Source organism: Theropithecus gelada, chromosome 5 (genome assembly GCF_003255815.1).
Source record: "Theropithecus gelada isolate Dixy chromosome 5, Tgel_1.0, whole genome shotgun sequence".
Classification (NCBI taxonomy): domain Eukaryota; kingdom Metazoa; phylum Chordata; class Mammalia; order Primates; family Cercopithecidae; genus Theropithecus; species Theropithecus gelada.
Window position 1 is genome coordinate 85394752 of NC_037672.1, and position 15553 is coordinate 85410304.

At 40.2% G+C, this 15553-nt stretch overlaps 1 protein-coding gene across 2 annotated transcripts in view; it reads right to left on the reverse strand.

The window, feature by feature from the left end:
* The window catches only part of SRP72 (signal recognition particle 72), a 38199-nt gene extending 22782 nt beyond the window's left edge, over window positions 1–15417 (reverse strand). Inside the window, exons 1-8 of one of the 2 annotated variants that reach the window (XM_025386341.1) lie at window positions 14560–15417; window positions 12504–12624; window positions 10436–10559; window positions 7250–7393; window positions 7056–7167; window positions 3916–3947; window positions 2150–2274; window positions 2005–2062 (exon numbers count right to left, since the gene is read on the reverse strand). In XM_025386341.1, the coding sequence (XP_025242126.1) occupies window positions 2005–2062; window positions 2150–2274; window positions 3916–3947; window positions 7056–7167; window positions 7250–7393; window positions 10436–10559; window positions 12504–12624; window positions 14560–14668 (825 nt within the window). In that variant the 5' untranslated portion in view covers window positions 14669–15417. The remainder of the gene's footprint in view (window positions 1–2004; window positions 2063–2149; window positions 2275–3915; window positions 3948–7055; window positions 7168–7249; window positions 7394–10435; window positions 10560–12503; window positions 12625–14559) is intronic. The other variant, XM_025386342.1, reaches the window with a different exon arrangement.
* Between the last annotated feature and the right edge of the window lie 136 nt (window positions 15418–15553).

The window sequence follows — 15553 nt, forward strand, 5'->3', positions numbered from 1 at the left end:
TATCTACTGTTTTTCCTTTCCTAAAGTCCCTTCTTCTTAACCAAGCAAAAGTATAAAGAAGCTCAATTTCTAAAATTCCCATGTAGGGGCACAGTGTTATCTTCCCAAAGAAAGACCTTTTAAGAATTACCGAAAGTCACATACATCTCCAAAAAAAGGGAGAAAACGAAGTCACACTGATTGCATCCTGAGAAGCACAAACTGAGCATCTGAGTATCTACTATGTGCACAATACTCCAGCTTTGTAAAACAATGTATTTACTTGCAAATACATGATACCACTGTGCTTTTTTAAAACAGGTCTTCTACCAGTTTAAAGACTAAAAGGAAGTAAAGAAATCTAAAATAAATTCTACTTTTTCTTAGTGTTGAGCTCCAAACCAATTTGAAACTATTTTAATGTGCAGCAAGAAACTGCCTCTCATATAAATCAATCCTAAAGAAACCGTATTTTCTAGCTGGTTCTCTCACATCACTATTTTAATACTTCAATTAATTGTGCACATCACTGCCAGACTTTTCTTAAACTTGATTTCCAAGGCTCTGATATAATTCAATCTAATCTACTTTTTAAACTATCCAGCAAATACATACTCTCTTCTGTTTCCCCTAGAATCCCAGCAATTTGGGAGGCTGACGCAGGAGGACTGCTTGAGCCCAGGAGTTAAAAGACCAGTCTGGGCAACATGGCAAGACTCTGTCTCTACAATTTTTTTTTTTTTTTTAATTAGCTAGGCATGGTGGTGTGTGCCTGTGGTCTCAACTACTTGGAAGGATTGCCTGAGGCTACAGTGAGTAATATCAGAACCACTGCACTCCAGCCTGGGTGACAGTCTTTAAAAAAAAAAAAAAAAAAAGAAAAGAAAATACAACATTTTCCATTAAGACTGTTCCTGGCCGGGCATGATGGCTCACACCTGTAATCCCAGCACTTTAGGAGGCTGAGGTGGGCAGATCATGAGGTTAGGAGATCGAGAACATCCTGGCTAACACGGTGGTGAAACTCTGTCTCTACTAAAAAAAAAAAAAAATTAGCCGGGGTTGGTGGGGGGCGCCTGTAGTCTCAGCTACTCGGGAGGCTAAGGCAGGAGAATGGCCTGAATCCGGGAGGCAGAGGTTGCAGTGAGCCGAGATTGTGCCACTGCACTCCAGCCTGGGCGACAGAGCAAGACTCTGTTTCAAAAAAAAAAAAAAAAGGCCGGGCGCAGTAGCTCAGGCCTGTAATCCCAGCACTTTGGGAGGCCGAGACGGGCGGATCACGAGGTCAGGAGATCGAGACCATCCTGGCTAATACGGTGAAACCCCGTCTCTACTAAAAATACAAAAAACTAGCTGGGCGAGGTGGCGGGCGCCTGTAGTCCCAGCTACTCGGGAGGCTGAGGCAGGAGAATGGCGTAAACCCGGGAGGCGGAGCTTGCAGTGAGCTGAGATCAGGCCACTGCACTCCAGCCCGGGCGACAGAGCGAGACTCCGTCTCAAAAAAAAAAAAAAAAAATGGTGGCTAAAGACATTAGTACAGTACTCTAAGTTAGAGTGCTTATATATATATTTGTAATATTTTACATTGGATGGTGTGTGGGGGAGGAGAAAGAACACCTGTCTATACCCCCTAAAAAAAGAAAACCCAAGAAAAAATTATATAAAGAACACTTTCACATTCAGATTCCACAGATGAAGAAATCATATAAAACATGCATATACTTAAAGTTTAAAAGCCCCAATAATTTATATCTTTTACAAAGAGAGAGTCTCTATATTATTATACACTGGGAAAAGGGGAGGATCTTAAAAACTCTAGGATCTACTACAAAAAGTTTTATTACTCAGATATACCTGGCAGCATCATTATCGTTAGGAGAGTTAAGTAATACTCTCCATTGTGATTTTGCTACAACTGGACTTTTTTCATCATGTTAAAAAGAACTCCTAGAACAAAACTAAAACTAAGGTGATGAGCTTTCAGGGTAAAATATATCTGTAAGGAAAGCCACGAATATTCCATACCTTGTTAATGGTAATGATGTTATTTGCAATTACAGCTAGTAATCCCACATCTGTTGGTCTGTGAACAACAAGCAACAGTCAAAACCAAACAAACCTTTACAAAGAACCCTATCCCTATAAAAGATACTTCCTTTTAATAACTCACTTTAGTTTTATTATTTGATTGTAAAGTTGCAAAGCCTCCTCTGTTCGACCCTGAAGCTGCAGAATATAGGCCATCTGACCATGAATGATGGCCAGTTCTGCCTGTGGGTCTTCCTCAGTCCCATCCTAAGAGAAAGAAATATTTTCCCATATAAATTTTCCAAACTGATCTACATATTTACCAAATAACCCAAAAATTCAAAAGAGATACAATCCTAAAGAAGACATAATTTCAGAAATTTTCCTTTAGAGTCAATTCTTTAGAAATTGCCAGCAAGAGAGAAGTTTAAGTGAAAATAGCAAAAAGACTTCAACTTCTAAGAAGTATCTAAAGAAAAAAAAAAAAGGCAAAAAGATCCTAGAAGAACATGGTAATAAGTTTAGGAATACCATTTATTGATCATTATCATCGTCTAAAGCCCAAGAATTAAAAAACCTAAGTAAAAAACCAGCATGCAAGTATATCTTTTTATAATGATACCCCTAAATTCTGAAAACACAATTTTCTCATAAAAATCACATTTAAAAATGCTTTTCTCTCTACTCTACTATAACTCTACTATAAAAACTAGAAAATTCCAATTAACACTATACAAAAAAACTTCAAAAGCTGGAACTAATTCTGTACTTTAATCCTATGATTGAACAAATTATGTAATTAAAGTAGTAGCTCTCTTAACTGATGCTCCAGATTAATCCACATTTCTCCTCTCCTTCTGAAAAGGCTGTATAATGAATACTCAAGACTAGGAGACAACACTCCTTTAATGACCCAACACTCCTGCTCTCACCTGGTGAGTATCTGCTGACCAGGAGTCAGGTATGTTTGTTTCCAAACCCATTATGCAGTTGTGTTTGATGAGGAAATGATAAAACCTAAAAATATTAAAGAGAAAAACTATGGGCTGGGCATGGTGGCTCACGCCTGTAATCTCAGCGCTTTAGGAGGCTGAGGTGGGAGGGTTGTTTGAGGCCTGGAGTTGAGACAAGCCTGGGCAACACAGTGAGACCCCCATCTCTACAAAGAAGAAAAGAATTAGCTGGGCATGGTGGTGCTACTCAGGAGGCTGTGGTGAGAGGACTGCTTGAGCCCAGGAGTTTGAGGTTACAGTGACCTATGATCACACCACTGCAATTCAGCCTGGGTGAAACAGCAAGATCCCATCTCAAAAAAAAAACAGGAGAGAGTTAACTCTGAATGTGAAAAGAGACATATTTCGACATAAATCATGTTGAATACTCAGAAAGATACAGTAAAGGTAAATTCCTAAAGAAAATTATTGTCTAATTAGTTGTGAGCCAAAAAGATTGGCTGTGGTAAGAGATTGGTTAAAAAAAAAAAACAACTTTAAGGACTCTATAATGAAAGTGCTTACCTATTGTATGTAAGATATTGTTATACTTAAAAAGAAAAACCAAAAGTGTAAATTGGGAGTGTTGAATTATGTCACTACATAAGAAATACACAGGGAACTTCTATGAGCAGACCAATCCTCAAAGACCTTAGTCCTATATCCTAAAATAGAGGAATAAATTTACATTATATAAATATATAATCAAGTGCTTAAGGTATGCCAAAATTTTTTGTATTGTGATTTCTCACTCTAATAGACTTCATCAAATAACTGATACAAAAGGGTGGTTTCTAGTGTGATTCCTACTTAATCACCATCTTCCAAAGAAAGTCAATAAATAGTACAATGAAGCCTCAGTAATGTTAATAGTCAGAAGTGTAAAATTTTGGTTTAACAATGATGGAATACTTACAGTGTCTTCTGATAAAGAACGGCGACAAAGATCTATAGGAGAAAAAATTGTTTTAAAAGTAGTATTGCTGGGTAAATCCCATTTCTTTCACTATTCCAAAGAGCAAGATCTAAATTTCTAGGCAGAAGATTCCAAGATAATCATAGTAACAAGCAACTGTGAAATTTACGTTAGCATCAAATATACTACATATATATTATCAGTCCCTTGACTTTCCTAGCTCTTTGGCACTTTTCTTTCATTTGTTGTGTCTATGCTAAAAATATTTGTAAAGTGCATCAAAAAATACAAATGTGGTAAATATTAATTGCAAAAAACCAAGTATAGAAAAGTATAAAAATAAATAATCCTACCACCCAGAGATAAACACTATTAGCATTTCAGTTATTTAGTTTTTAATATTTTTTTTTTTGTTTTTAAAGTTGGGGGGTCTCACTCTGTTGCCCACGCTGGAGTGCAGAGGCTTCATCACAGCTCACTACAGCCTTGAAATCCTGGGCTCAATTGATCCTCCCACATCCGCCTCCCAAGTAGCTGGGACTACAGCTGTGAGCCACCATACCTGGCTTAGTTTTATGTAAATGCATAGCTGCATTTTAAAATGAAAGTGAGACACTGTGCATGCTATTTTGAAACCTCCCTTCCCCATTCAATATCCTGTGGATATCTCTCTGTTACAATAAACATAGATTTACATTACTGTATCTTTTTTAATATTATTGGTTGTAATGACTGTAATTACTTTGTGATTATGGTAAAACTTAGCCAATCCTTTAATAGTACAGAACTTCATGCTGTTTCTAAATTTCTGTTCTTATGAATATCCCTTCAATGAACATTCATACAGATACATGTGTAAATTTATCTAATCATTTCCTTAAGTTTCTAGAAATGAAATTATTGGATCAAAGGGTGGTAAATTTTAAAATCTGCTACACATCACCAAATTGCTCACTGAAAAGTCTGTATTATTCTTACACTCAAACCCACAATGTATGAGAACGTTCTTCATTGGGTATGATCAAGAAATTATAATTCTGCTGGGTGCAGTGGCTCATACCTGTAATCTCAGCACTTTGGGAGGTCGAGGTGGGTGGGTCACTTGAGGTCAGGAAATTATAATTATCTCTTTTTTTTTTTTGAGACAGGGTCTCACTCTGTCACCCAGGCTGGAAATACAGTGGTATGATCTCAGCTCACTGGAGCCTCAATCTCTTAGGCCCTCCTAGGCCCTGCTGCCTCAGTCACCCAAGTAGCTGGGAATACAGGTGTGCACCACCACACTCAGCTAAATATATATATATATTTTTGTAAAAACGAAGGCTTACTATGTTACTTAGGCTGGTCTTGAACTGCTAGGCTGAAGCAATCCTCCTGCCTTGGCCTCCCAAAAGTGCTGGGATTAGAGGCATGAGCCACTGCACTCAGCCAAAAAATTATAATTCTGAAACAGATTTTCCACATGATGCTCTAACCTTTGTTCTTATTTTAACTTTCAACATTTAACAGGAAAATTTTGCTCTCATTTTAACCCTAATATTTAATAGTAAAACAGACTTTGTTTCACCTTTTTTTCCACCCCAATGATCACTGCAGTACCTACATTACTTTTATAGCTTCCAGGGAAAAATGTATGCACAAGCAAAGTCAAAATGTTTCATGTGTTAATACCAGACATAGTTTTCTAATCAATTAATTTTTTTCTTAACTAAAAGCTTCAGCTGGGCACGGTAGCTCACGGCTGTAATCCCAGCACTTTAGGAGGCCAAAGCAGGCAGATCACTTGACAACAGGAATTTGAGATCAGCCTGGCCAACATGGCGAAAACTGTCTCTACGGAAAATACAGAAATTAGTTGGGCATGGTGGCACGCACCTGTGATCTCAGCTACTTGGGAGGCTGAGGCATGAGAAATGCTTGAACCTGAGAGGCGGAGGGTGAAGTGAGCCAAGTTCTTGCCACTGCACTCTGGCCTGGGCGACAGAGCAAGACTCTGTTCCTCCCCTGCCCACAACCCCACCAAAAAAGCTTCAAAGCATGCAAATATTATATAAAGAAACATACCAAATGGAGCTAAAACATGCTTGAGGCCAAGTGTGGTGGCTCACGCCTGTAATCCTAGCACTTTGGGAGGCCGAGGCAGGTGGATCACGAGGTCAGGAGTTCGAGACCAGCCTGGCCAACATGGTGAAACCCGTGTCTACTAAAAATACAAAAATTAGCTGGGTGTGGTGGCGGACGCCTGTAATCCCAGCCACTTGGGAGGCTGAGGCAGGAGAATTGTTTGAACCTGGGAGGTGGAGGTTGCAGTGAGCTGACATCACGCCATTGCACTCCAGCCTGGGCACCAGGGCGAGACTCTGTCTCAAAAAAAAAAAAAAGTGCTTGAATGGTGCTATCAATACATAAATGTAGTGTGTGTGTGTGTATACACATAGGCACACCATGTTATTACTTGAATACCTGTTAAACAACAATAATAATAGTAACAAAATATTTACTGAATGCTTATACTATATGCCATCATGCCATGTATTATTGTGAATGGTTGACATTCATTAACTCACTTAACCTACACATAACATTCATAGTAACTTGTTCAAAACCTGCTCCTCAAAATTCAAACGTAAGGTCTGGTATGGTTGGAAACAGACTAATAGACTGGCTTAGGGATTAGAAATATAGGTGAGATATGGTCAAAAAGAGAAAGTGCCAGTAATCCCAGCACTTTGAAAGGCCGTGGAGGGTGGATCACTTGAGGCCAGGAGTTTGAGGTCAGCCTGGCCAACATGATGAAACCCCGTTTCTCTACTAAACATACAAAAATTAGCCAGGCGTGGTGGCACGCACCTATAATCCCAGCTACTCAGGAGGCTGAGGCAGAATTGCTTGAACTTGGGAGACAGAGGTTGCAGTGAGCCGAGATCGTGCCACTGTACTCCAGCCTGGGTGACACAGTAAGATTCTGTCTGCATCCCCCGCCAAAAAAAAAAGAGAAAGACTACATGAACTTTGAGAAATTGTCACTGCATCGATAACTTCCATTTAATAATTTCACAGAAGTCCAGTGCAATTTTAGAAGATACTCTACAAAGTTATATGCACATTATATTTACAGGTAAGTTTAACAAACTTCCAACCTTCAGCCTTTTGCAGGATTTTCATGGCCTGGTTCAGCTGGCCTTGGCCTATTAGTGCACACGCAGTGTTGTAGCACAGCTCATGTGTGCCTTCTTGGAGGCCCAAGTTCTCCTGTCAGGGGACAAAACACCAGTTAAATACTAAACATGAATAATACTTCACGACTGTATGGGTATACCACAAGGATACTCACTGGAACCACTTTTTCCCAATTGCTTTGAGCTGCAACAACTGCTGAAAGGTTTGTTTTCCTCTCCTCATCATAATCATCTTGAGAGTTTCGGACAAGATCTCTATATACCGCTAAGCATTCATCATAGCGTTCCAAACGGTATAACTGAATAATAAATAGCAAGTAAAAAAATTAGAGACAAATATGGTGTTACGTCTTTAATACCATGCAAATGTTTTTTGGAACCACTAAGTAGGAATCCTAGTTCAGCATAACGGGAACAATCAACTGTTTATGTTTTATAATTTTTAAATGAGTTCCACGTACTAGTCATACTTCCAAATAAATTATTTTTTGAAAATACTTTTAAAATGAATGTTCAATATATTGTGGATCTGTAGGCAGGATTCGGTTGAGAAAAGTCATTTTCTTTCTTTTTTTTTCTTTTCTTTTTTTTTTTTTTTGAGACGGAGTTTCACTCTTGTTGCCCAGGCTGGAGCGCAATGGTGTGATCTCGGCTCACCACAACTTCCACCTCCTGGGTTCAAGAGATTCTCCTGCCTCAGCCTCCTGAGGTAGCTGGGATTACAGGCATGCACCACCATGCCTGGATAATTTTGTATTTTTAGTAGAGACGGGGTTTCTCCATGGTCAGGCTGGCCTCTAACTCCCGACCTCAAGTGATTTGACTGCCTCAGCCTCCCAGAGTGCTGGGATTACAGGTGTGAGCCACCACACTCGGCCAAGAAAAGTCATTTTCTTTACCTTTCTTCTTGAAGTTAGTAAAGTGCCTAAGGCCGGGCGCGGTGGCTCAAGCCTGTAATCCCAGCACGTTGGGAGGCCGAGACGGGTGGATCACGAGGTCAGGAGATCGAGACCATCCTGGCTAACACAGTGAAACCCCGTCTCTACTAAAAAATACAAAAAAATAGCCGGGCGAGGTGGCGGGCGCCTGTAGTCCCAGCTACTCGGGAGGCTGAGGCAGGAGAATGGCGCAAACCCGGGAGGTGGAGCTTGCAGTGAGCTGAGATCCGGCCACTGCACTCCAGCCTGGGCGACAGAGCCAGACTCCGTCTCAAAAAAAAAAAAAAAGTAAAGTGCCTAAATAGGTTGTGAAAAACACCTTTATAGAATTCAACCCTGTTATCTAGATCTAAAGTTACAACAAAAATATTTTTCCACAACACAAAATGATTACTAAAACAGGAACAAAATTAAATGTTAAGAAAAAGACAATGTTTCCTAGAGTTCGCTATAATCTTCATTTTATCTTTCTTAGAAACCAGCTATCACACAGGTGAGTCTCAAGCAGACACAACAGAATTCCTACCGATTTCATTCAAGTTGTGCTGAAAAAATAATAACTGCCACTCTAGGTCAATTAGTCCATTATGTATGACACAGGTTGATGTCTTTAACCTCAAAATGCTAGAATTTACCCTAAAGTTATCCAGTTTACCTTAAAAGTTTTTTATAGACCTACAATCCATGAATTTGTCCAAATCTTTCTTCAACTCATTTGTATTATTAAATCCATACTACCTCCTGAGAACAATACATTCAATACAACATTATTTGCCCTAAATTGACATTTAACAGTCTTTAAGAGGAGGCCAGGCGTGGTGGCTTATGCCTGTAATCCCACTACTTTGGGAGGTCAAGGCAGGCAAATCACTTGAGGCCAGGAGTTTGAGACGAGCCTAGGCAACATGGCATAACCCCGTCTCTACTAAAAAATACAAAAATTAGCTGGGTGAGTTGGCGCATGCCTGTAATCCCAGCTACTCGGGAGTCTGAGGCAGGAGAATCGCTTGAACCTGAGAGTTGGAAGCTGCAGTGAGCCAAGATAGTGCCACTGCACTCCAGCCGGGGCAACAGAGCAAGACTCCATTAAAAAAAAAAAAGAAAAGAAAAACTTTAAGTTAAGAGGGTTTTGTTAACTATAATATACACATTTCTTTTTTTTTTTTTTTTTTTTTTTTTTTTTTTTTTNATAGAATCTTATCGTCCTCTTGCTCCCTAAAAGTCAAGATCCAGAGTCTGGAAGGGGCTCTTGATAGTTCAACTTTTACCTTCAATGCTGTAAGTCAGAGAATAGTGTCTGGCTAGAAAAAAAAGTAACGGTCTTCCAGCCACCATTCAGACTCCAGGAATAGGGTGATATCCTTCGGGAACATGTAGCTGCTTCACCAAGAGGACATCATGAAGAGTTTGGGAGGCTCTTGGGGTTGCTTTGGAACAGAATTTCAATCATTCTTTGCATTTGAGCTTTATTTATATTCCCTAACATTAGCCACTCTCCTGTCCTTGGTACTTTTTCATTAGTGGGAATACAATCTGTGTCTGGGCTTATCATGAGTAAAGACTTGGTCGTTATTGAACCAAAGCTTAAAACAAACTTCCCTGTGGCTACTCATTAAGCCCTTTTTTTTTTTTTTTTGAGACGGAGTCTCGCGCTGTGTCACCCAGGCTGGAGTGCAGTGGCGCGATCTCGGCTCACTGCAAGCTCCGCCTCCCAGGTTCACGCCATTCTCCTGCCTCAGCCTCCGAGTAGCTGGGACTACAGGCGCCCGCCACCACGCCCGGCTAGTTTTTTGTATTTTTAGTAGAGACGGGGTTTCACCATGTTAGCCAGGATGGTCTCGATCTCCTGACCTCGTGATCCGCCCGTCTCGGCCTCCCAAAGTGCTGGGATTACAGGCTTGAGCCACCGCGCCCGGCCTAATATACACATTTCTGTCCTCTTGTCATTAACAGCCCCATTTTACGTTAGGTTTAATTTTATGTCTCAAAATACATTTTCATGATTTCATGGGCTAGAATAATCTAAATTCTTATCTATCATGATATCCTTTATTTTAAATTTAGAATACAATATTAGTGAAATACTATTTCAAACCTGTTGAAGTATACAAGCTCAATGTGCTTTATCTTTCTAACTCAAAAGTCAAAATTAAACAGATTAGTTCTTTTATTTTCTTTGATTTCCTAATTACCTGAGGAAGTCATTTGTTCATAGCATGTTATATATGCAACTATTTGTATGAAGATCAAGAAGAGGGATTATGTTCAAACCTCAAGGACTGGTTTGGTGGCTAGTGTTGTGGAGCATCAGGATGGGCTGGGTTTCCTCAACCCTGCTCCTTGCTAGAGGTAGTCATGCTCACTCAGGATCACTGTCAACATGTATTTAAAAGCAGTAATTACCACTTGTCCATAAAGCTCCTTCAGTTTGTCCGTCTGCTGGTTAGCACTTTCTATTGTCTTCAAGGCATTCTCAATTCTGTTCAGCCTGTACTCGCAATATGCCTTTTCAAAGGAGAGAGAGTTACTGAAGAAGGAAAAAAACCAGTATCTGATTATTATCTAACAATGCAATGCACCCAATATATAGAACATCGCTCTAAGCACTGGATTTAGTCCTGATAACAGATGAGAAAACTGACAAAGGTTAGAGACTTATCTAAATATCAGATAGCTTGTAAATGTCTATCAAACATATAATTAAGCATATATCAGTTTCCCTAGCCTTTCTTTCATGGATATTCTTATTAAAATAAACATTTAAGAAGGAAATCATTAATCTGCTAAATAAGTAATTGTCTTAGATACAAAGATAATTTGAAGGCTGCTTTAAATGGGTTGTTTTGGAAGTTTCTTAAATTCATTAACAAAACAATAAGCCATATAATGCTTCTTTAAACTTGTTTAAGAAACAAATGATTAGCAAAGAAAAAATAACTATAAATCTTAAAAGAAGTACCTGTAATCAAACAACCGGTAAACACTACTAACATACACACACTTAAAAATTCATCTACATTAATGTGATACCTCATTGATGATGTTTCAACCATAATCCATGAGGAAAAATATTTATTAAAGCAAAGGCCAATGTCCTTTATTTACTTACCTAACAAAAAAATTTATTTTTGGGCCAGGTGCGGTGGCTCATGCCCGTAATCCCAGCACTTTGGGAGGCCGAAGCGGGCGGATCACTTGAGGTCACGAGTTCAAGACCAGCCTGGCCAACATTGGCAAAACCCTGTCTCTACTAAAATTACAAAAATTAGCCCGGTGTGGTGGTGCACATCTGTAATCACAGCTACTTGGGAGGCTGAGGCAGGAGAATCGCTTGAACCTGGAAGGTGGAGGTTCCACCAGCCTGGGCGACAGAGCAAGACTCCGTCTCAAAAAAAAAAAAAAAAAATTTATAAATACTTTTATCCAAGACTCATTGACAAAATGTTTTTGAAAATGTCTCTCACAAAAATAGCCCAAAATCAAGACACTGAATTTTAGCACAAACATATTTAATAGGAGAAAAGCAGCATTGCCTCCATTTCCTTTTTATTTTTAATAAAGTTTAAAATTAATTTTTAATCTCTGTAACACATTTATACGGCTCAAATATAAAAAGAAAAAGATGTACAGTAAGGGGCTTTATTCCCACTGCTACCCAAATCTAACCCGTTCCTATTACCTCTTACAAATGACTTTTTTTTTTTTTGAGACGGAGTCTCCCCGTTACCCATGCTGGAGTGCAATGGTGCAATCTCAGCTCACTGCAGCCTCCGTCTCCTGGGTTCAAGCGATTCTCCTCCCTCAGCCTCCTGAGTAGCTGGGAATACAGATGCTTGTCACCATACCCAGCTAATTTTTTGTATCTTCAGTAGAGATGGGGTTTCACCATATCGGCCAGTCTGGTCTCAAAGCCCTGACCTTGTGATCTGCCCTCTTTTGGCCTCCCACAAATGACTATTTACTCATTGTTTCTCTTTATATTGTTTGTTTTGCAAATACAGGTAAATGGATATATAAATTTTTACATCCTCCTCCTCTTGCAAAAGGAAATATATTGTATATTGTTCTGCACCTTATAAACCAGTATCCCATTAATATGCTTCAAATTTAATTTCAATACTTTTTTTTGGAGCCTAGGTGTAACAGTAAAGAAACTTTGACTGAGTTATTCTCCCTACATCCTCCAAGGACTCATAATTATGCCCCACAACTCTCTATGGTTCACCTCTTTAGTGGTTCAAAGGAAACACAATGGTTAAAACAAACAAAAAATATACCCTCTAAGGCTAAAAGAAACCGAAGTTACTAGTATTCCTCCCAGTTTCAGAAACATTATTGACAAGCAAAAGGGGAAAAAAAGGAAGGAAAGATAAAAAAAATCAGCAAATAGTTGGGGAAAAAAACATGGAAGAGATTATAGCTATACTAAGTGTTTCTAATAACTGTACAAGCAACTAACTGAATCACTTACTTGGCTAACACTTTGGTGTGAGTATTGATGACATTCAAAGCTTCCTTGAAACTTCCATTCTGGATAAGGCATACCACTTTACAATGCAGGGCAGTTACATCATCTTTGTTGATCTGTAGTACTAGAGAACAATTTTAGGAAAGTCATTTTTAAATCCATTCCTTTTCACATTTTTACTAAATTTTCTCATCCTGTCTCTCTGAAAGCTAAATTTCTAATTTTATTGCAGCAGAAATAATTGGTCAGAACAACTAGAAGAAACAGCAACAAAGCAAAACAAACCCAGAAAATAACTAATCTTCACTTTTAACTTAAGAAGTGACAGTAAGGAGAGTTTTAAATTTTCAATGAGATAAAGATGCCTGGTATGCATGTACCAAAAAAGTGCAGTGAAATAAAGAAGAAAGAAGCAATTTCTCCAGATATTTCATCTTGAAATGCATGCTACATTCTGTATAGTTCATTACTTCACAGGGAAACAGTTCAGGTAGAATTTGGAAGCAGATGACCTAGGTTTGGTGCAAGCTTGCCACTAAATGCCTTGAGGTCTTGGGTATATCACTTAACAGCCAAATCTTAGTTTTCTGAGCTACAAAATGATTAGAAAAGCATTACCTATTTAATAAGGTTACTGAAAATACGAAATGAGAATATTTCGGAAAAATTTTATAAAGTATAATGCAAAGGCAATTTATCTTGCTGGCAACGTTTCCAAAAATCATTAAAATTTTCCCTTTTCACCTAAGATGACCAAAGTATAAGGAAGAACTCAGGTGGCAAGTTTCAATGTTAACAACTGTTCGGTATTAAAATGACCAGGATCATCGTTACTCTTGTTCCTGTGCAACTACAGAAGTCCAATTCTCAAAGAATCACAAGAATTTCTACCAATTAAGAAAACATACTGGTGAACAAGTTGACAACCTTTGCTGATTAAAAGAATTCCTGCAAAATACTACACTGCTACTAAGTACATAGTACTGTTTGGAAGGCTAGAGTTAATTCAAACAAATTTAGGGATAAATTCTAATTCGTAGCTATTCTCCTCAATGTCTGAAATCACCAAAAGTGCACTGTGGGCACAATCACTACTTTTCACGTTAACCCAGTACTAGAGTGTTTAAAATTATTTAGACAGCTTTCTATGTTACTGACACACCTTTTAGGTTAATACTACTCCGAACAGCTAAGCCGTGCCTTGGTAATTACATTTCCAAATATAACATGCACAGGCTGTATCTTCACTAGAGAAGAACTGCGCACCACCGAGAACATTAAGTAGCATGGCCATGCCACATTCCAGGTATGTAGGTATGTAGTAAAGAACAAAACGATATGATGAATGAAACCTCACAACAAAGGCAGTAAAACCCTAAACTATCCCTTACAAGGCAAAAAAAAAAAAAAAAAAAAAACAGGTTAACTTTTCTTCCGACATTTATCCAGTGTTGGTGCTTCCACACACATATTTCCTAACTTAATAACACTGAAGAGATCCCATCTGTGGGAATGACAGGCCTGACATCCAGATCCAGCCCTTTCCTCTCGCTCAGTAGAATACGTACAGCTTCCACCCGGTCAGCACCAGCTTCTAAACTACGTGTCCCAAGCAGGTTCCTCCCCCTTTAGCGGCCAAAGAGAACAAGCTCCCTCAGTAATACAGTCCTGATCACTGCGCTCAAGATGAAGAAGAAAAGGAGGCACTTTGGAATATTTGTGAAATAAAACAGCAAAGAGGGAGTCAAATAAGAAAACAGTTTGAAATGGGCTCCGAGAGCTGCGGTCTCTTTAAAACCTGCCCTCGCTTCCCGCGGGGGGTAAAGAGGGAAGTACACGTGGCTCTAAGCAACCAGGGACCCCAGGCTGACCTGGTGAAGCCGAGGGGTGAGACCTGCGTCTCCCGGACGTTCGGGCCCGAGCCGGCGGGAGAATGGTCGGGGGGGTTTCGGGGGTCTCCCCTTCCCGTGCCTCCCGCGCGAGGTGGTCTCGCGCGCCGGAAACAGGCCGCATCCTCCCGCCGGCCTGGGCCCGCCCCAGTGCCCACCCCGACACTTACTCTTATTGACGGTCTTGAGAGCGCGCGTGAAGTCGCCGTTCTGGCCATACCGGTTCACTTCACTCCACAGCGCAGGCACTGACACCCCCCCACTGCCGCCACTCGCCATCTTGGAGGAGACGAGGGGCGGGGCGGGGCGACCTCTGCCCCGGAAGAGGATCTCTAAGGCTGCCAAGAGGAGGAGGAAGTTGATGATTGCTAAGCGTAGGGAGCGTCTTCAACCCTGAGGCAGCATCAGAGACCGTAATCTTCTGCTCTCGTGGCAAGAAATTTGCACGGATAGAGTTGATGCACCTCACTTGAAGTTGGCCTGGAGAAAGAGGCGTCGGACTCCCGGACGGGGTTGGGAAACGGTCACCAGTTTGGGTTCAAAGCAGCGTGTTTCCAGGAGACCGCCATGGTCGAGGCAGCGTCCCGGTCCCACGGTGCGGGCCCAGACGATCATTTGTGGGATATAAATAAAAGGACTATGAGGTGGTAAATGAAAGACTACCAACTAGAAGCCGTAGGGAGTCATTTGAAGGAGAAATAGGCACGGCTTGTCGGTGGTTGAGGGAAAGGAATCTTGAAAGATGATTAGGAGAACTTGGGTTCTGGGGAAAGTAGGGGAGGACATTCTGGCAGAGAAGCAAACGTGAGGAAAGGTAAGAAGGCAAGAATCTCCCATTACAAAGGGTTTGGTGAAACCCTCTGCCTGTCATTTTCGCTCCGTTCGGGAGCAGTCGGCAATAAGCTGAAAGGGTAATGGGGTGAAAATGCCCGGGGTCAGTTCCTGGCTCTGCGACTCACTAGATGCCTGACAATAAACAAGTTACTTAGCTTCTGGGAGTCTTTTTTCCCGACTGTGAAATAGGGATACTATATTTGTTCTAGAGATATAAAATATTAGGGTTTGCTTACGACCTTAGTATCAAGATGTGTTCAGGTGTACGAACGGAATGGTATCTATTGGGTACACTTGGTGTGAGTATTTTTTTTTTTTTTTTAAGAGACG